Source organism: Onychomys torridus, chromosome 15, assembly GCF_903995425.1.
Source record: "Onychomys torridus chromosome 15, mOncTor1.1, whole genome shotgun sequence".
In the NCBI taxonomy this organism is placed as follows: Eukaryota; Metazoa; Chordata; class Mammalia; order Rodentia; family Cricetidae; genus Onychomys; species Onychomys torridus.
In genome coordinates, this window is record NC_050457.1 from 44,901,394 (window position 1) to 44,922,088 (window position 20,695).

The 20,695-nt window shown below is 44.2% G+C and overlaps 1 protein-coding gene across 3 annotated transcripts in view; it reads left to right on the plus strand.

Annotated features, from left to right (window-relative positions):
- Positions 1-314: 314 nt before the first annotated feature.
- Positions 315-20,695, plus strand: part of Prkaa1 (protein kinase AMP-activated catalytic subunit alpha 1) — a 36,392-nt gene continuing 16,011 nt past the window's right edge. The window contains exons 1-2 of one of the 3 annotated variants that reach the window (XM_036207140.1): positions 315-478; positions 19,097-19,238. In XM_036207140.1, coding sequence (XP_036063033.1) covers positions 352-478; positions 19,097-19,238 — 269 coding nt within the window. In that variant the 5' untranslated portion in view covers positions 315-351. The remainder of the gene's footprint in view (positions 479-19,096; positions 19,239-20,695) is intronic. The other 2 variants (XM_036207141.1, XM_036207142.1) reach the window with 2 other exon arrangements.

Sequence of the window (20,695 nt, forward strand, 5' to 3'; positions counted from 1 at the left end):
CCCCTTCCCAAACAGACCCTGGAGGGGCAGCCTGGGGGAGACTGTGGCCCGCTGCACCGGAGGGGAAGCTAGGGAGCCCTCCCGCGCGCAGGTGGGCGGGCGGGCGCGCGCACAGGGATGCGGGGCGCCGAGGCGAGTACCGGCGCCGCTCCCGCCGCCCCGCCGCCCAGCCCGCCAGGGGGAGCGAGTGCGCTCGACGGCCCGCTGCGGGGACTGCGGGGCCTGCGGGGCCTGCGCGGGCGGCGGCCGGCCACTGCGCCCCGCGGCGGCGCACCCGCGTCCCCCCCCCCTCGGCACCCGCCCACCCCCGGCGCGGCCCTACCCGCCCCCTCCGCCCCCTCCCGCGGCGCCATGCGCAGACTCAGTTCCTGGAGAAAGATGGCGACGGCCGAGAAGCAGAAGCACGACGGGCGGGTGAAGATCGGCCACTACATTCTGGGGGACACGCTGGGCGTCGGCACCTTCGGGAAAGTGAAGGGTGAGGACGCCCGGGCCAGCGCGGACCCCGCGAACGGAGGGCGGCTGTGCCTTTTCGCGCTCTCCGCATCCTCCCCCGCGCCCGCCTTCCGGGTCCCTGGGCTCGGTATCCCCCCCCCACCCGGTCCCGGAGGCGCTGGGATCGCGGAGCCCGAGGCCGCCGCGGGCTGCAGAGTGACGGGGCCCGCTGCGGTGGGGTAGGGGCGGTCGCCATGGCGACGGCGCGGCGCCCGAGGGGCGGGGATGTCTCTGGGTGCAACTTTCCCAGGCGAGGGAGTTGGGCGCTGCGCGCGCGGGGGGCGCCTGGCGGGGACGAGGAGGGTCTCATCTCGCTTTCTGATCTCTCGTGCACCCGTGGCGCACAGCCAGCTCATCGCGCCCTGGCGGTCCTCAGAGTTGTCGCTGCCTCGCTTTTGGGAGGTTGTCGACTTAAGTGCTTCTTCAGTTTTTCTGAATCGAAATGTGTTCTCCCCCAAAGTAAGGTGGCTGTGGAGAGATCTTGCAGAAATTAATAATAATAATACCCTTGTAAGAACTACTGATCTCCTCTTAGACGTTTGATGGATATGCATGGGAACTGGCGCTGTGTTTTCTATGCATGGTTCAGTGCAGACTCAGTGCTTTAAGTTTTTATTTTCGGAAGTTTTGTGATTTCTGAGAGCCATACCTGGTAGATAGGAGATATGTTACCCCCAGATAGTATTTATTAGCCTACTGGTATAGTTTCCGTTTATTCTCACAATATCTTTATATTGGTAATTTAGTGCATATCCTTTGGACTTTTTGTTTTGGTGCCCCCCACCCCCCCTTATTGTGGTAGCAAAAGTACAAGCTTGCTCTCTAGCCCATCACCTCTGACAAGGAGAATTCTGATTGCAACCTTTGTGAGGTGGACTTTTTTTCCCCTTTAAAATATTTAAGCTTGCTATTAAGTATTTAGAGGAAGGAAGTTTGGAACTGATAAGAAATAATTCATGCATCGGTTTTGGAGAAACAAGACCATATGACCTGCATATAGTAAGCTCTTAGTAGACATTTGATTGAAATAAAAAAGTTCATAAAAACTTACATAGAGAGCTAACTGAGCTCTGTTCTCCCGGGAGGAACAGAAGAACCTTCCTTCTTTTGCCCTTTCCGAGTCCTAAAACTTGGAAGTGGCTGTGTTACCCTCAGGGGAGCAAATCCATAAACACTTGGAAAATCAAGCACTACCTTGTGAGGAAGAGGAGGAGCAGGTGAAAGTCTAGGGTGGGTTCATACTAGGACAGTAAGATGTTTGCTCTTCCAGGTTTCTGCTTTGTTTCAATCTATCATCCGTCTGTCTATTTATTTATTTATTTATTTATTTATTTATTTATTTATTTATTTATCTGTTTATTAAAGTTTTACAGAGCTGCCCAGGCTGGCTTTGAACTTGTCATCCTTTGTGTCTCAGCCTCCTAAGTAGCTGATATTACAGGCAGCGCTTTCTGTGTTTTGTGTACTCTGAGCTAGGCCGTTCCTTCTGAGCCATTTAGTTTACAAGTGTTGGTAAGAAATGCTCCTTCGTGCGCCGATTGTAGTGATAAGCCAGTCTTGGCCTCACCACCCCCCTCCTGAGGGTTCTGCTCAAAAGGTGGTGTCCACAGTTCCCTTGACGAAGACCAGAGTGGACCAGGCAGATGAGAAAGGAAGAAGAGGTTGTTTGCAGCTTGGAGATTTGACCTGGGAAGTGTCAGTGACACGCTCTTCCCCCTCAATGACTCCGCTTTTCCTTTCCTTAACCTTCACTTCTCCACCCACACAGCCTTCTCTTGAAATACTATCCTGTCAGTCATAAACCTCCCCAAATAGAGAGGACCAGTGTGAGTCAGAGGATTATAGCTTCATGGTTATAATTAAACTTGTCCTTAAACCTGTTAGTTGATGTCAGTCTCATTAATTCAACCAGTTCATTTTAAGACTGTTAAAGAGCTGGGATGCTTTTTTTAAAAAAAAAAAAATTATTTAATTTTATTTTATGTGCATCGGTGTGAGGGTGTCAGATCTCCTGGAACTGGAGTTACAGACAGTTGTGAGCTGCCCTGTGGGCGCTGGGAATTGAACCTGGGTCCTCTGGATTAGCAGCCAGTGCTCTTAACCACTGAGCCATCTCTCCAGCTTTTTAAAATTTTTTTTTTTTTTTTTTTGATAGTAGTACTAGAAACCATGACTTTTGCTGTGATCCTCTCCATAGCAAGGAACGGCCACATGTCTTCTGGTGTGCACATTAGAAAGGGGATAGTATGGCCGTGAGAGGAGTGAGACCCAGGCTTGGATTATGTGTGTTGGGAGCATCCCTGAGTACTTGCATTCGGTATATGGTTATATGTGTTCTTGCTCTTGCTGGAGGGGCACCTACAAAGAACGAGTGTTGTTAGGGTAGGAGAGAAAACGTGTGTGTGTGTGTGTGTGTGGTGTGTGTGTGTGTGTGTGTGTGTGTGTGTGTGTGGTGCCAGGAATGTTCAGTGAGTGGATAAAATTAACTACTGTAGTGGTCATATTGGTAATTAACCCCTATCTTAGTTCGATAAGAATTCTTAGAGATAAGAGCACTTGTCCTATATTGTAATTTTCAAGGATTATATATGTTGGTAAATTTCTTAAACCTAAGAAAATTTAACAGAAAATGTGATCACGATAGACAAATAAATCCCCAGTATGTTATTCAGTGCCTCTAGGGAATTTAAGTGTGTTTGTTTTGTGTTGTTGTTGTTGTTGTTGTTGTTTGTTTTATGACATAGGGTCTCATTTAGCCCAGGTTGGCCTCAAACTAACTATGTAACTGAGGAGGGCCTTGGACTTCTGACCCGCCTGCGCCTGCCTCCCCATTTCCGGGATTGCAGACTTGTGTGCCCCCCTGCCCGCTTTTCTACACTGTGAAGAACTGAACCCCGAGCTTTGTGCATGCTAGCCCAGTACTCCACCAGCTGAGCCACATGCCAGCCCTAGAAGTGTAATTTTGTGACTAAATTGATAGTGATTATCTTGTTATGAAATAATTACTAATGAAAATAATCAGGTTACTTAATGCTGGCATTTGGAGGGGAAAGGTCCAACAGAAAACTAGAGTTTGGGATTGGGCTTGACTTACAGTTTTCAAGGTATCTTTTTTTTTCTCTCTGTTTGTCAAGGTGTCAGTCTCTGTATTCCTTTGCGTGTCATCTCCCACCTCCCATAGAACTGTTACAAAAGCATCAATGAACGGAGTCATGTTACTATAATAGTACAGGAAAATGGCAGCTCCTGAGAATCTTTATGGGCTGGGTGTGTCTTCAGCAAATAAGTTACTTCTTTCTGCATATGATCTGTTAGGTTGGTGAGTATTTCTCTATTAAACCATTATTTCAGACAAACAGATACTCTTCTCTTTGAATGAATCAGGAAAATTCCCTCAAGTTAAAAATAAAACATATACATATATGCACACACATATATTGTATATGTACATATATACCATATATATTTGGCATAAGTGAATCCTTAGAAAATAAGGGTAGGCACCAAAGGCAAGTTGTAGAGACAGGCATGGTGGGACATGCCTGTCATCTCAGCACTTGGGAGGCCAACACAGGAAGGTTATTACCTTTTTTTTTTTTTGAGACAGGGTTTCTCTGTATCCTGTCCTGGACTAGCTCTGTAGACCAGGCTGGCCTCGAACTCACAGAGATCCACCTGCCTCCCAAGTGCTGGGATTACAGGTGTGAGCCATCACAGCCCGGCCGAAGGTTATTATCTTGATGAGATACTGAGTTTGAGTCCTGCTGGGGCTACATGAGACCCTAGTTCGAAAAACAAAAACACAAGTTCATGTTGTAGAAGAATATGTAACATCTAATATTTATATAGATTAAAAAAACATACAAAACACTCGTCTAATGCCAGTCCAGATCAATACTATCTGTAGTGGCCGAGAGTATGTACTAAAGTTAGCCTAGCAATTGAACTTGTAGGAATTTCTTCTGTATGTGTGCATACTCTTGGAGATTGTGTTATCTGTTACAGTGTGTATAATAGAAGTTTAGAATTAGCTGGGTGTGGTAACGCACACTGTAAACTCAGTACTTGAGAGCTAGAGGCAGAGGGATTAGGAGTTGAAGGCCAGCCTCTGCTACATAAGTTAAAGATCAGCCTGGGTGTACACACACACACACACACACACACACACACACACACACACGTTTGGCACACTCATGCCATGGTGCATGTGTGGAGGTCAGAGGAAAACTTGGGAGTGAATCCTCTCTTTCTAGAGTTCTTTCTATCATGTTAGTCCCAGGGATCAGACTTGGATCCTTAAGGACCTTTACACACTAAGCCTGGAACTAAAATCTTTCTATCTGCCCTCCCCCTCTCTTTGGCTCCTTCCTTCCTCCCTCACTCCACCACCTCCCCCCTTTCATTTTTTTCAAGACAGGGTTTCTCTGTCTTAACAGTCCTGGTTGTCCATCCTGGAACTCACTTTGTAGACCAGGCTGGCCTTGAACTCACAGAGATCCGCTTGCCTCCGTCTTTTTAGTGCCGGGATTAAAGGCATATGCCACCTCTTGGCTGGAACTAACTTTTCTGAAAGGTGAATAGTTAGTTTCTCCATACAATGAAATACCTTATAAACATTTAAGGGAGAAGTAAGGAATTTTATATAATTTAGAGAAGAGTTTTCCAGGTATATTTTAAGAGCAAAAAGTAATGTATAGCTGGCTAGCTACCATTTATCTATGGAAAACAGAGGCAAATATGCACACTGCTGTTTCTCTGTTTGTAGTTTGTTTCTATGTAGATCTGCACAAAACTGCTGTGGTCTTTGCTCCAGAGACTGGGTAGCCAAGGATGCTATAGTGTTGTGCAACCTTTGTTCTTTTGTGCATGCACCACAGTCATTTTTAAATAAGTAAAATTTATGAAAACAATGAGATGTCACTGTATTTTTATGGATATGTGCTTACATAATAAAAATATATTAGTGTGTGGGGAGATGGACACTGAATCCAGAGTGGTGGTCACCTCTGGGGAGAGATGGAGAAAAGCTCTGGGAGGGATCACCTAGGTTGTCAAATGTGTCTGTAATGTATTGCTTAAGCAGCTGGTACTTGAGTTTTGGTATGACTCTGAAAACAAAACAAAACAAAACAAAAAACTTACCTTTTTTTTCCCCCCAGGGTTTCTCTGTGTGTAGCTCTGGCTTTTCGTGAACTCACTCTGTAGACCAGGCTGGCCTTGAACTCAGAAAGATCCACCTTCCTCTGCCTCTCGAGTGCTGGGATTAAAGCCGTGCATCACCACCGCCCAGCACTTTTTTTTTTCAATTATTAGGGTGTGTGTGTGTGTGTGTGTGTGTGTGTGTGTGTGTGTGTGTGTGTACACGTGTATGTGTGTGTTTGGCATTGTGAAGGTATTAGAGGAGGATTTTCTGGAGTTGGTTCCTTCCTTCCACCATGTGGGTCCTGAGGCTGGAACTCAGGTTATCAGGCTTCAGCTCTGTTGCCTTAACCAGCTGTGCATCTCACTGGCCCTTGGCATGTTTTGATAAGCCTGAAGGAAATCTTTTCAACTCCTCCCTCGATAGGATTAAGCTATTTCCTAACACTTTTAGTGGGATTTTCTTCTAATTTTAGAAGGGAAACGGAAATGGTTAGCTGGCTAGAGTGCTTTCAGGGGACATTCCTATCTCCATGGCATCTCTAGCCTGTTAAAATCCTTTCTTTAAAAATACCACCCTGTCTCGAAAACAAACAAACAAAACCATAAATTTAAAAAAAAAAAAAAAAAAAAGGATCTTGTTACACTTGAGCATTCCGAATCTGATTAGATCATTTGTGGGCAATGTTTTGTAGTTAGTTCTCATTAGAGAGCAGTAACTTGGTGGTTTGTTATCTCATCTTTAGTTGAATAACCCACTGATCTTGTGAGGTAGACCCTCTGGATGAGGCTATGCCTGTGTTACATTTTGCTTCAAAATAACATTTTAGCACTGTTGAAAACATAGTAACAGTCTGAAAAATACAGATTAAGTGTTGGTAAAGGGCAGGCGGGCTCCTCAGGGAATAGATACTCCTGACAAAGTCCTTTTATTACATTTACTGATTGACTGGAACAGCAATTCTGGGGAATAGCAATTTCTTTGACTCCGCCTAAGTTTACTCAATAGAGAATCTTTAGCCCAGTTATGAGAAAACAGTTCTGATTCTGACTTTATGCCATCCCTTGCTTCCCCCTCTCACTGCAGTGCTTGGGAGAGGACATGTACATCTTTCCCCTTGCTCCTTTTCATTGCAGTGGGTAAGAAAGACTGGATAGGTTGAAGGACTTGGAGTTGCAAGAGCAGTTGGATTTGATCAGAAATTACTTTAACAAATTACAGACCGGCAGAGTCCCAGTTTCTTCATGCTTAAAATAACAGCTTGGCAGACTTATTGGGAGGCCTCGGATACTGTTTTTCAAAGTTTTCTACTGCTGAAATGTTAATGTTGCCAATCTTACTCAAGGCAAACATTTCTGTGTTCCTATGCACCCATACTAGCAACATTGTAATGCCATAGCTCTAAATGACTGATTGAATTGGGAGGAAGAGGTGAAGATTGGGTAAACTGAAGAGGTTTGTAGTTTTTTGTTTGTTTTTCGAGACAGTATTTCTCTGTGGTTAGCCCTGCCTGTCCTGGAATTCTTTGTAGACAAGGCTCACCTTGAATTCTGCAATCCCAACCTCCTTGAACTCTGCAATCCCATCATCCTCTGAGTGCTGGGATCGAAGGTGTGCACCACCATGCCCAGCTGAAATAAGGTCTATTTTGAAAGAGAAAATATTTTATGATCATCAGGGTTGAGACATTGCTTAAAAACCTTAGAGACATTTGTATTATTATTTTTAATTTGTGTATATCTGTGTGTTTTTGTATGTCTGTGTTATGACACTTTTTGTGTGTGTGCGCAGGGTCTCTTCCTTTAAGACAGAGCTCACTTATTTGGTTAGTGTGGCTAAACCAGCCTGTTCTGGGGGGTTAAAAGGAGGTGAAACAAGTGTAAAAGGACCTATTTCACACATGACTAACTGATGTGCAAGTTAAGATATAGCAAATGTCAGAATAATCTTCTGCCATCATTAGTCTGATTTTGTTGTATTGACCAGTCAGCTGCTGATGACGGACCATGAAGAAGTAAAATGAAGCAAACAGGAGGGAAATTCTGTGACTCTTTTTACTAGGGGCACAATACATCCAAATCAGATGCCTTAATGGCAGGGATGGAGATTTAGGAGTGTCTCAGATACTGCTCTGTTGCCGTGCAGAGACACCATGACCAAGGCAACTTACAAAAGAAAGCATTCTTATTTTATTTTATTTTAGAAGGTACATCCATAGCCATCACAGCTGGGAGCATGGCAGGGAGGCAGGCAGGCAGGCAGCTGTGGCACTGGAGCAGTAGCTGAGAGCTAGCATCTGATTCATAAACCGGAGGCAGGGAGGGGTGGCAGGCAGACAGGCAGGCAGGCAGAAAGACAGAGAGAGAGACAGAGATAGACACAGACACACACTGGGCCTGGTATGGGGCATTGAAACCTCAAAGCCCATACCTTCACAACAAGGCCACATCTCCTAATCCTTCCTAAACAGTCCACCAAAACCCAAACATTCAAACCACCACAAAGAGATACCATATTGAACAGTTTTGTTTGTTTGTTTTTACTTGAGGATTTCTCAGAGCCTTGTTAATAAACATAAAGAGTCTATAGAAAGTAGAATATACATCCTTTCCTAGGTATGGGAAATCTTTCTCTGTGGAGGCTCCAGTCCTCCACAGTTATGTACATATATTATACATAAAGTACAATCTATTTTATGCTTATAGAACATGGCTTGAGAAAATCAATTCTGGTACTTTGGCTGTATGACTTTTTCATCCGATAGGAAATAATCAGAGCCCTGGAGAAGGGCTGTGGAGGGATGCAGCTCAGCTTCAAAGGGAGAAAACCCCAGGAGCATCGAGAAAATTGGCTAGTCATAGAAAGTCCTCTGAGCTAAACAGCTCCCAGCAAAGCATTGTATGAAGGAACATTGTATGTGTTTACATAAGCTGAACATTTGTGTCCTTGTCCTCATGAACACTATATTCTGTTTTTGAAACCTTGGGCATGTGTAGTCCACTTTTTTCCCTAGGACTTTTTCCTTTTTCCTGTGACTCTTGTTAGCAATGCTGTTTTTAAAGTTCATTATTATTTTAAAATCATGTTTGTGTGCATGTTTGTATATATGCCCGTGGAGGCCAGAGGTGTCAGATCCCCTTCCTGAAGCTGGAGTGACAGGTGGTCGTATGCTTCCTGATGTGGATGGTCCTCTGGAAGAGCAGTCTGTGCTCTGAACTGCTGAGCCACCTCTCCACCCTCCTCGTCTCATATAGCTGGTTTTGGCCTTGAACTCCCAATCTATCTCCCTCCACCTCCAGAATGCTGGCCGCTTTTTAAATTAATAAGCATATTATCTTGCTGGGGCTGCAGTAGCAGTACTAAAGATCGGTGGCTTAAAACAAGAGAAAATTATTCTCTTCCAGTCTGGAGGTCAGAGGTGGAAGCCTGAGGTCCCCAGGGCTGTGCCCCCTTTGAAGGTCAGTGGAGAATGTGTTCTTTTCCTCTCAGCTTCTGCCAGCTCCTGGTTTTGCCTGGCTTGTGGTAGCATAGCTCCAATCTCTCCTGCTGCCTCATAGCCAGTCATCATCTGTCTGTCTGCATCCTCTCCTTATGAAAGTAAGTCCTTAGCTAATTGTAAGCTCACCCTGAATCTAGCATCACACCATTTTGACACCCTCTACTAATTCCATTTGTAAAGAGCTTTTTCCAAATAAGAGAGCATTCTGAGGTTCCAGGATGATGCAGATCTCAACTCACCAAACAAACATGTGCTGTTTCATGTTTTATTATTCATGTGAACACAGACGCGCATGTGGAGGCCAGAGGAGGATGTCAGGTGTTTTCCTCTATTGTTCTCTGTTGTTCAAGGTCCCTCACTGGACCTGAAGCTAACACACCCTGAAGCTGGGATCTACCTGTCTCTGCTCTTGAGACACTGAGGTTCCAGGCATGCATTGCCATTCATGGCTTTTATGTGGGAGTTAAGAATTTAAACCAGGTCCTCTTGCTTTCTTAGAAAGGTCTCTCACCTTTAAAACTCTATACTTTTTCTCTTTTCTTTTAAAGGACTCCGTTAATTAGTTAATTTATCTGTTTATTTATTTTTTGAGACTAGGTCCTTCTACATAGCTGTGGCTGTCCTCAACTTTCTATAAAGACCAGGTTGACCTTGAACTCATAGAGATGAACTGCCATTAATCCCATCTGGGATTAAAACCACGTGCTACCACCACCCACTTTTAAATTCTGGGGTAATTTATAAGGTGATTTGAGAGACTGTTTTTACAAAATGTCTTTGTGGTATATCTTAAGGTTTTTACATTTTAAAAAATAGAATAAAAAGTTTTTGAAGTTGATAGGAGGCAGGTTTTTTAGCAGACAACGCTTATGTTCTAAGATAGGAAAAAGATCAAATGAAAAAGTGAAATTTTAGAACGATGTTTTCATTATGGGAAAATTCAATCTATTATTTTCAGAACCACTGTAAACTGAAGATGCTTCCGATTGTTCAACTCTTATATATGTTTTATTAGAAGGATGAATATATATTATTACACTGTGCAATTTATTTTGGAAGATTTATCTTTTTTTAAAGTTTAATTTTACATATCATCATTATTTGAGATAGTTTTTCATTCTGTAGACCAGGAGGCCTTCAACTCAGAGATCTACCTACCCCTGCCTCCTTAGTGGTGGGATTAAGGGTGGACACCGTGCACCTGGCTGTTTATTATTTTAAATTATGTGTGTGGAGGGGTCTGTGTGTGGGTTTGCACTTGTGAGTGCTGGTGCTGGGAGAGGCCAGAATTCTTGGGTCACTGGAGCTGGAGTTATTGGGAGTTGTGAGCAGCCCAATGTAGGTGCTGGGAAAAACCTGATGTGGGTGCTGGAAGCTGAACTCAGATTCTCTGCAAGACCACTGGGAGCTCCTAACTGCTGAGCTATCTTTCTAGCTCCCAGATTTATCTTTTTCTTTTTTTTTTTTCTTTCTTTTTTTTTTAAAGAAATATATTATTACGAGATGGCAAGATGGCTCTGTAGGTACAAAGCCTTGGTGTGCAAGCTTGGTGAACCTTGGAGGCTGGGTGGAGGAGAGAAGGTTAGTCTCTGACCTCTGCATGTACGGTGGCCCCAGGGTACCCACACTCACATACATACCACACATACAGTAATAATCCATAAAATCGTCTTAAAAATGTTTAAAGAGCGTTACCACATTTCCTCTCTTGGAAGAAGCAAGAAGTGTTTAGACCCAGTCTGAGTTTAGCTTTTGGCTGTGCCACTCACCAGCAGCTGTGCACCTGTGGATAAGTTATGCCTTTGTGTGCCTCCGTTCCCTGTAGGAGGATGTTAGTAATGCCAATCTTCCAAAGTTGGTGAGCGTCACAATATGTTTGTGTACAAAGTAGATGGGCTATTGACTAATAAGGTGGATGACTTCATTGTATTGCATAATACAACTCAACTAGATTTATATCACAGAAAAAGTTATTTGTTTAAGAAGACGTTACTTGTTTAAACTATAGTCAAGTGAGCTTGTCTGCCCCCCCCCCCCCCCCCCCCCCCGACTGTTGCCATCTGTGGCCATAGATAGATAAAAAATTTTAGGTAGAAGGTAACATAGTTGTAAGTTTGTAGCAGTGACCCGTTGAATATTAACCGGTGAGGAAATGGGCTGAACTTTGGAATCCGGAAATCTCAGGCTTGGAGTGTGGTGGGTTGGGATGGTGGGATTTAAGCTGATGGGAGGCTGGTGCCAAAGGCTCGTATTTAGCTTTGATAAGGATTGGCTGCTGAAGGCAAGTGAACAGGAACCACTAGGGAAAGAGCTAAGATCCCAGGGGCTGTTTGAGCATTCAGATGGGGTAATTCAGGGACTGCTTTGGGAAGAATGGAAACTCTAAACACTGATAGCCGCAATTGTCTGTGGTCCCTTACTATGTGCTAGGCGGTGTGAAAGGTGCTTTGCAAACACTGCTTTATGTGCTGTTATGGCCACCTTTGTAGAACAGGAGGTTGCATTTACAATTTTTTAACTTGCCTGTGGCAGATGTCTACTAAATACCTTCAAACAAGAACACCACTCAGGGCTACAGAATCTCTGCTTTGTACACACACTGCCTTCTGGGGTGGACAGGAAACTGGGTGTGCAATCCGCCCCTGTGGAAGATTGGATCTGCAATGCCTAGTGTTGTAGCTCTTTCCTTGGATTTTTTTTTTTTTTAACTGAAAAGAATATAAAACAGTAAAAATTTAAAACTAGTACCTATAGAATACCTTTCTTCTTTTTCTGTAGATGGCAGATGTGGAAGCCTAACTTTGCTTACTCTTCATATTGATAGGAACATTTCTCACAGGAGCCTGATGTATTGGAACAACAATGGATTAAACTATTTTCTGAAATTAGTCATTAGGAGATTTGTAGTCTTTTGTCCTTGCATAATAAGCTGTGATAAACTGAGAAACATTTATGCATGTTTGCAGCTTACTTCGTAGTTCAACTTGGAGCACTACATTTTTTCTTTTTAAATACAGTATCATCTTTAACTCTCAAGACATTTGTTGGTTTCCTGGTTTCCCTAAAGTGTTCTATTGGTTCATCCAGCCATCCCCCTCTCACAAAAAAGGAACTATTATGTTAATTTTTTTATTAACCAGACAGAAAAAGCTGTCAAACTACTTTCTCTGTTGCTGCCTTTCTGTTTAGTTCATTGATGTCTGTGTGCTGGGAGGTATGAACGACCCCCGGCTTTATGATTGCTAATGTATCACCTTCCATCCCCCGTCAACCCTTCTCAGTTTTTATTTGAATACAGTTGAATTTATGTGGCTTTTTTTTTTTTTTGCATTTAAATAAGTAGCCCAGCCTCCATTTTCATTTGTGTGTGTGTTTGTGTGTGTGTGCTCGAGCACTCGTGTGTGCATATGCACCATGTTAGTGGAGGTCAGAAGATGACTTTTGAGGAGTAGGTTCTTTCCTTTCACTACGTTGATCCTAGGAACCGAACCGAACTCAGGAACTCAGGTTATCAGACTTGGCAGTAAGCAAGCTTACCTACTGAGCCATGCTAGATTTTTTTTTTTTTTTTGAGACAGGGTCTTACACCTTAGCCTCAGTTGGCCTTGAATGTGACAATTCTCCTGTCTCAGCCTTCTAAGCACTGAAATCATAGGTGTGAGCCACTGTAGCTGGCTTTTCTTTAAAATGTCAGTCTTACATATTACAGGCTGATCTTGAACTGGTTATCTACTGAAGGATGAAGAACTTCTGATCCTCCTGCGCTACCTTCTGTGGGCTGGAACTTCAGGGGTGCACCATCACACTCACTTACACAGCACTGGGGATCAAAGGTGGTGCTTTTTGCCCATGCTATCTATATATGCACCTTACCAACTGAGTTACATCTGCAACCCTGCTTTATGAGTACGAGACAGGGTCTTGCTGTGCAGCCTAGACTAGCCTCAAATTCTTGGCAGTTCCTCTTGCCTTAGCTCCCTAGTGCTCGGATTATAGGTGTGTGACACCACTCAGGTTGCTTGTTGTGTATGTGCACATCTGTCTTAGTTAGGGTTTTATTGCTGTGAAGAGACCCATGACCACAGCAGCTTTTATAAAGGAAAACATTTGCCTGGAGTGGCTTACAGTTTAAGAGGTTTAGTCTTTTATCATCATGGTGGGACATGGCAGTGTGCAGGGCAGACATGGTGCTGGAGAAGAAACTGAGAGTTCTATATCTTGATCCATAGGCAACAGGAAGTTGACTGTGTTACTGGGCATAGCTTGAGCATAGGACACCTCAAAACCCACCCCCACAGTGACACACTTCCTCCAGTAAGGCCATACCTACTCCAACAAAGCCACACCTTCTAATGGTACCACTCCCTGTGAGCTTATGGGGGTCAATTACATTCAAACTACCACAATATACATATATCTGTTTTTTGTTTTTGTTCTTTTTTTTGACCTGAGGATCAAACCCAGGGCCTTGCACTTGCTAGGCAAGTGCTCTACCACTGAGCTAAATCCTCAACCCTATATATCTGTTTTTAGTTGCAGGTATACATGTGTGTTCAGGGGTGTATATGTGTGTATGCAGACTTAGGGTCAACCTCTAGTCTGTGGTTCCTCCGGCAGTGTCCACTTTGGTTTTTGTTTTTGTTTTGTTTTGAGACAGGTTTTCTCTATATATGTAGCCCTGGCCAGCCTAGAACTCATTAAGTAGACCAGGCTGGCCTTGAACTCACAGAGATCCACCTACCTCTGCCTCTGGAGTTGCTGGGATTAAAAGTGTGCACCTAGTTTTTTCTCACTGGGTTGGAGTTCATGTACTACAGTAAGCTGGTTTATAGGAAATGCTAGATACAAAATCCCAAATGAGTCAGAGAGAATATTCAGAACCTCCTACTCTAGCTCTTTACTTGATGAAAGGAATTATATCTACAGTTTTGGAAACCCTCAAGTGTTTTTGAAAAGAATTATGAATGTGTGTGTATCTATGTGATGTGTATGTAGGGCCATGTGTGACTCAGTGGGCTGGTGAGAGGGCATTCTTCAGGAGTTATCTCTCTCCTTCCACTGAGTAGACCCCGGGATCAAATGGCAGGCTGTCAGGTTGGCAACAGATGCCCTTGTCTGTTGAGCTCTCTCCCTGGCCTTCAATTGTTTATTTACCTTAGTTGGGTTGATTTTAAGTTGAGAAGGGGTTGGTAGAAGACTGGTTGACTTGTATTGAAGCTGAGGCCCAAATGGATTGTTTTCTAGTATTCTTTCCAGGTCTGAGTCTGCCATTACTATGTTCTGTTTCCTAGTTGTGGCTCAGTTGGATAGCTGATGGAGAAAGGGTTCCCACAGGGCCAGAGCTTGTGAATTTGAGGGACAGTTGGAACAGATGAGATTAAGTGTCAGTAAACTAGTTCCCAGACAGAAAGTACTTCCCAAATTGGGCTATAACAGCTGCTGTTCTTAATCATATCTAATTAGGATTTGAGATTGGCAAAAGCCATGTCAGAATTTAGAATGTTCTTGATTTTACACTAATTTTAGCATTTTCTTCTTCCTGTATATTTTCCTTTTCCTAATACAGTTATAATCATATTTTAAAAAATTTGTTTTACTTTTCAACATTTGACTGTATGAATAACGTCTTAGCGTTTTTATTGCTGTGCAGAGACACCATGACCATGGCAACTCTTATAAAGGGAACATTTAATTGGGGTGGCTCGCTTACAGTTTCAAAGGTTCAGTCCATTATCATTATGGTGGGGAGCATGGCCACGGGCAGACAGACATGGCACTAGATGAGTAGTTGAGAGTCCTACATCTTGCAGGCAACAGGAAGTCAGTTGAGACACTGGGTGGTATCCTGAGCATAGGAAACCTATAAGCCCACTGCATAGTGACACACAAATAGTAATTGCTGAACCAACACTGTAGCTTGTTTCTTTTTCTTTTCTCTTCTTGTTTTTTTGAGGCTGGGTCTCACTAATGTAGCCCTGGCTATCCCAGAACTCGCTTTGTAGACCAGGCTGGCCTCGAACTCAGCACTATACCTGCCTCTGCCTCTGCCTCCCGAGTGCTGGGATTAAACATGTGCGCCACCACCGCCCGTGTTTTTAATGTTCCGTCTGAATTCACTGCTGCCTAACACCTCTTCCCTGTGGCTTTCTTTCATCACCATTTGGGGGTTTTCTTAGTTTTCATCCTGCTTTGGGGGGTGGGCTCATTTGTCTCTCTGATGCCAGTTAAGCTGGTCTTGAGATCTTTTTACAGCCAAAAATGGCCTTGAGATCCTCGTCTCTCCTCTCATTTGCTGGCATCACAGGCATGCACTACCACACTTGGCTTTGTTGGTTTGTTTTAGGAGATGGTGTCCCATTCTGTAGCCTTTGCTGGCCTGAAATGAGGAACATGCTTCCAAGTCCAGGAAAAGAAGCCAGCACAGTCTTGGATCTTTCCTTCTTCTTTTTTTCCTCTGTTTTTTTTTTTGTTTGTTTGTTTTTTTTTGTTTTTTTCTTGAGACAGGGTTTCTCCATGGAACAGCTCTGGCTGTCCTGGAACATGCTTTATAGATCAGGCTGGTCTCAAACTCACACAGATCTGATTGTCTCTGCCTCCCGAGTGCTGGGATTAAATTGCCACCAACTGCCTGGTTTAGATATCTTCTTAACTAGATATAATGTCTTTTTTGTTTGTTTGTTTGTTTGTTTCCATTCTGATTTTGATAGGATCTATATTCTCCCATAGGTTCCTGATAAAGGGCACACATAGACGTTAAACTTTGGAGACTGTGCCTGAGTAGCAGTATATGAATTTTTCTGTGCCCATTGGCTGTTTGGGTAGAAATAGCATTGGACAAGCGGGAACCCCTTTAAAAGTGATTTATTATTTTTTAGGTGCATGGGTGTTTCCCTTGCATATATATATATCTGTGCACTGTGTGTGTGCCTGGTGCCCAAGGAGGCCAGAAGAGGTTATCAGATCCCCTAGAACTGGAGTTATGGATGGTTATAGGCTGCCATATGGCTGCTAGGAATTGAACTGGGGTCCTCTAGAAGCACAGGTGGTACCACTGACCCATCTCTCCAACCTAGACTCACTTCTTTTTAAGTTTCTTTTTTAAAACGGGAACTACATGCCATTGAGCCAAAACTGAAAAAAATACACAGGCTGTTAATAGTAGAGAAAGCATGTCAGTGCCACAGGGGAGTTCATTTATTTTGTTTTATATATGTGCATGTGTGTATTATATGTGCACATGCCAGGCTAGAGGGTGTGGCTGACTTTTTCTCTTGAGACAAGATCTCTTTTGAAACTGGAGGTAGGCACTCAGCTAGTAAGCCCCAGTGATCCCTGACTCTGCCCAACTGTCCTCTTTCCCCAGTTTTGGGGTTATAGGCATGTATCATGTCGTGTCCCGTCCCCGTGTCCGTGTGTCCCCCCCCCCCCCCCCCCCCCGGTTTTTCAAGACAGGGTTTGTCTGAAGCCCTGGCTATCCTGGAACTCATTCTGTAGACGAGGCTGGCCTCAAACTCAGATATCCATCTGCCTCTGTCTCTGGGATTAAAGTCATGCACCATCACCTAGCAAATAATTAATTAAAAAATTTTATTTTATTTTATGTGCATTGGTGTTTTGCCTGCATGCATGTCTGTGTGAGGGCATTGAGTCCTCTGGAACTGGAGTTAGAGCTATGAGCTGCCACATGGATGCTGGGAATTGAACTCGGGTCCTCTGGAAGAGCAGTCAGTGCTTTTTTTTTTTTTTTTTTTTAATTTGAAAGAGTTTATTTTGGCTATGGCTCCAGAGAGAGTGTACAACATGGCAGGGAAGCAAGAAAACAAGCCGCGGGTATGTTGGTCGGAGCATGAGTCTGAGATGAGAGCACATCCAAACATGTCAGTCTTGTCAGGGAGTTTCCTAAGGGTGCAAAGCCTGTGCAGAACTTGGATGCGGGCAGGCAAACCAAGAGGTCTCCTAATTGAGAATTTGCATGTAGCATTGTCTCTTTGGGGAGCTTCAGATAAGAGGTGTTGGTCTAAGAAAATTGACGTGCTAAAGGTGTGAGTTGTATAAGCCCTTTGCTAAGGACACTGGGTCAGTCCACCAGAGGCTTATGCCCCTGCAGCCAGAAAAGGCTAAAATTCATCCTTAAGAGTGCCTCTTCGGACCCGCATGAACCCCCACCCGATATCACATTAGCTAATCTAAATTTTTTTTTAAACCATAAAAACAGGTTATCATTCAAAAGCCTAGGATTGTTTGAAACTGGAAAATATTTTCTCTGTAGAAAATAGTAAAAATGATAACATTTCCCAGTAAGCCCCTTTAAGCCAAATAATAGCTGAATTATACATATAAATATTGATTAGATTATGGGATACAGAAGAAACCTATCTTCATCTGTTCAGGGAGCTATGTTTTACTTAAGTTGTGTAAGTGAGATTCCTATTCATCTTCCCCTTCACTGTTTGATTTACGACAGACATTTTTCTATAGGCTAATCCATAATCTAAAAAGATTTTGGCCTCCCCTCCTGCAAGTACAGCCAGCATTTTCTTTCATCAGCTTGATACAGTACAAATTCTTATCCTAATAGTGAAATGTTTCACTGAAGCTTGCCCAGTGATTGGGAAAAATCAAAACTTACCATAAGCCACAGTCATCCTAGGGTCCCCTGCTGCTAGGTAGCCTCCCTAGATCAATGGGTTGCAGTCTGATTGTCCTTTGCTTTATATCTAGAATCCACTTATTTATGAGTGATTAAATGCCATGTTTGTACTTCTGAGTCTGGGTTACCTCACTCAGGGTGATATTTTCTAGTTCCATCCATTTGCCTGCAAATTTCATGATGTCATTGTTTTTCTCTGCTGAGTAGTACTCCATTGTGTATATGCACCACATTTTTTTTAATCCATTCCTCAGTTGAGGGGCATCTAGGTTGTTTCCAGGTTCTGGCTATTACAAATAGTGTTACTATGAACATAGTTGAGCATGTATCTTTGTGGTATGATTGAGCATTCCTTGGGTATATGCCCAAGAGTGGTAAGGCTGGGTCTTGAGGTAGATCAATTCCCAATTTTCTGAGAAACCGCCATACTGATTTCCACAGTGGTTGCATTCCCACCAACAGTGGAGGAGTGTTCCCCTTGCTCCGCATGCTCTCCAACATCGACTGTCATTAGTGTTTTTGATCACAGCTATTCTGACAGGTGTAAGGTGGTATCTCAGAGTCACTTTGATTTGCATTTCCCTGATGACAGTCAGTGCTCTTAAGTCCCGAGCTGCCTCTCCAGCACCCCCTCCTCTTTTTTTTTTTTTTAAGAGTGTGGGTTGTGGAAATTTGGATTTAGGGCCTCATGCTTGTGCAGCTCTTGCTGGCTGAGCCGTCTCCCCAGCCCTGCAGGGCAGTTTTCTGAGGGGAAGATGGAACTATTCTATGTCATAGGATTTTTGTTGGTTTATATTGTTTTGAGACACAGTGTCACCCCATTGCCCAGGCCTGTCCTAAGTTCCCAGTCCTCCTGCCTCTGCTGTCTGACTGTTAGGATTCCAGGCGTAAGCTACCATGTCTGGCTCCTTATCGTATGATGTTAATGTTGGCATACCAGTTTCTCCATGTGTGAATATCTGTGGAAAGTGTCCCCCCCCCAAAAAAAAAAGATAAGAGTTTATATATCCAACAGTCTAAAAATGAATAGTGAGTTAAAAGAATTTGAGTTCCTGAAGGCATACAGGAAGAGGGTAGAATTTCTCCTGTTCTAGTTTCCCTCTTTCCCCCCACACCACTCTTGGTGAGAAGTTCCTTGTGCACTTCTCCTGACTTAAACATTGAAACCTTCAGAGTCATCATTGGGGGGAGTGGGGAAGAAAGCGAGCGTGCTAAAGTATTTTCTCAGAGTGCTTAGCTTACTGTCATAACACACCAAAGCATGCCACCAGGGAAACCTGGTCCTAACGTATTAAAACGGCTCCTCCCGCAGTGGGCAAGCATGAATTAACTGGCCACAAAGTGGCTGTGAAGATACTCAACCGGCAGAAGATCCGGAGCCTCGACGTGGTTGGCAAAATCCGCAGAGAGATTCAGAACCTGAAGCTCTTCCGGCACCCTCACATCATTAAACTGTAAGCCCAGCTTATCAGACCTGCTCCCGTCCATCCGTCATCCGCTCGTGCCTTTTGTTCACCTGCCCAACCTGGCCAGCCAGAGAGAGAGAGGCCTGGCCTTCTTCCCGGTTCCGAGGCCGGAGGTGGCGGCCCGCTCCTGCAGCCAGCCCCGCTCACTGCCCGACAGTGACAAAGCCCGCCTTCCTGTTTCAGCGTGGCTCCTATCAGACTTGTTCTTGTTCTTCCCGTTGTCTGGACAGAGGCCCTTCTGCTAACTTGGTGCTTCTGTTTTTATGTTGGGAACCAACTATTGATTTTCTAGTAAACGTCTCAGTAGCAGGTGCCAGGCCCTCCGTAAAAAAAAAAAAAAAGGGCAAAAGAATTCTTGACCTCCAAATTTCAAATTTCCATATGCTGGGAATTAGGTTCATGAGAGACTGTGCTAGAAATGGTTTTTCCCTACCCGGCTTGTACTTGTTCATACACATACCAGCATCTGAGGCGTTTAGCATTGCAGGAGGGCCATGGTCCTCACTGCTGCTTGCTTTCAGGTTGCCACTGGGAGGCTCTAGGTAACTTAGTTCTTACCCCCACCCCCCCCCCCTTGTGACTGTGTAGGGCTATACTTTCAAGCTGCTTGGACTTCCCTGTTGAACTGTCCGGCTCTAAAATTGTTTTCTCTCTCATTTATTAAAGCGTTTTTGAAATATCATATATGCTAATGGCCCTACGTGTACATTTCTTGCTTTGAACTCTGGGCCCTATGCCCACTGCTGACTTTATATCCTCACTGGGATGTCCTGGAGGCATTTCAAAGGACCTGGTCCAGTGTCATCTCTTTTATCACCTCCTGGGATCTGCTTGCCACACTGTTCTCACCTCTGTGGTTAATTGCCACTTAACACCGATGAAAATGTAAGAGCATCATTAACAGTCCTATTTAACAGTCCCTCTTCACACCACCCCTCCATCTCTTCCTTCAGGCTGGATCTCTGGTGTGTCTCTCAGTCCTCTGTCACCTTCATATTGGTGGGAACCATCTCCGCTCTCCTCCCCCTCCCCTGGGCTGCCCGAGGAGGCTCAGCTTCTTCTTAGCTAGCATTCAGTCAGTTCTTCACACCGCTGCCACTTAGTCTTTGATGACACAGATCATGTGACTGCTAGCATTCAAAACATCCCATAGCTTCTCATCTTCCTTTAAATCAAAGCTGAAAGTCCCTACCTTCCTGGCTTGTGACATTCTGCATCTTTGGCCTCCAGTGACTGACTCCACATCCTGTTTCTCTCCTGGCTTGTTTGGCTCTTGCCTTACCATGAGCATGCCAAGCAGACTCCCACCTGGGCCCTCACCCTTGCTGTTCCCTCTGCCTGGTTCACCTTCCTCCTGGGTACGTCGTCTGCTCCTTCCTTCCTTCAGGCTCTGCTCAGGTGTACTTGGTGGCCTTCCTGGAGAACTCTGTCTAGAAGAGAGTTTA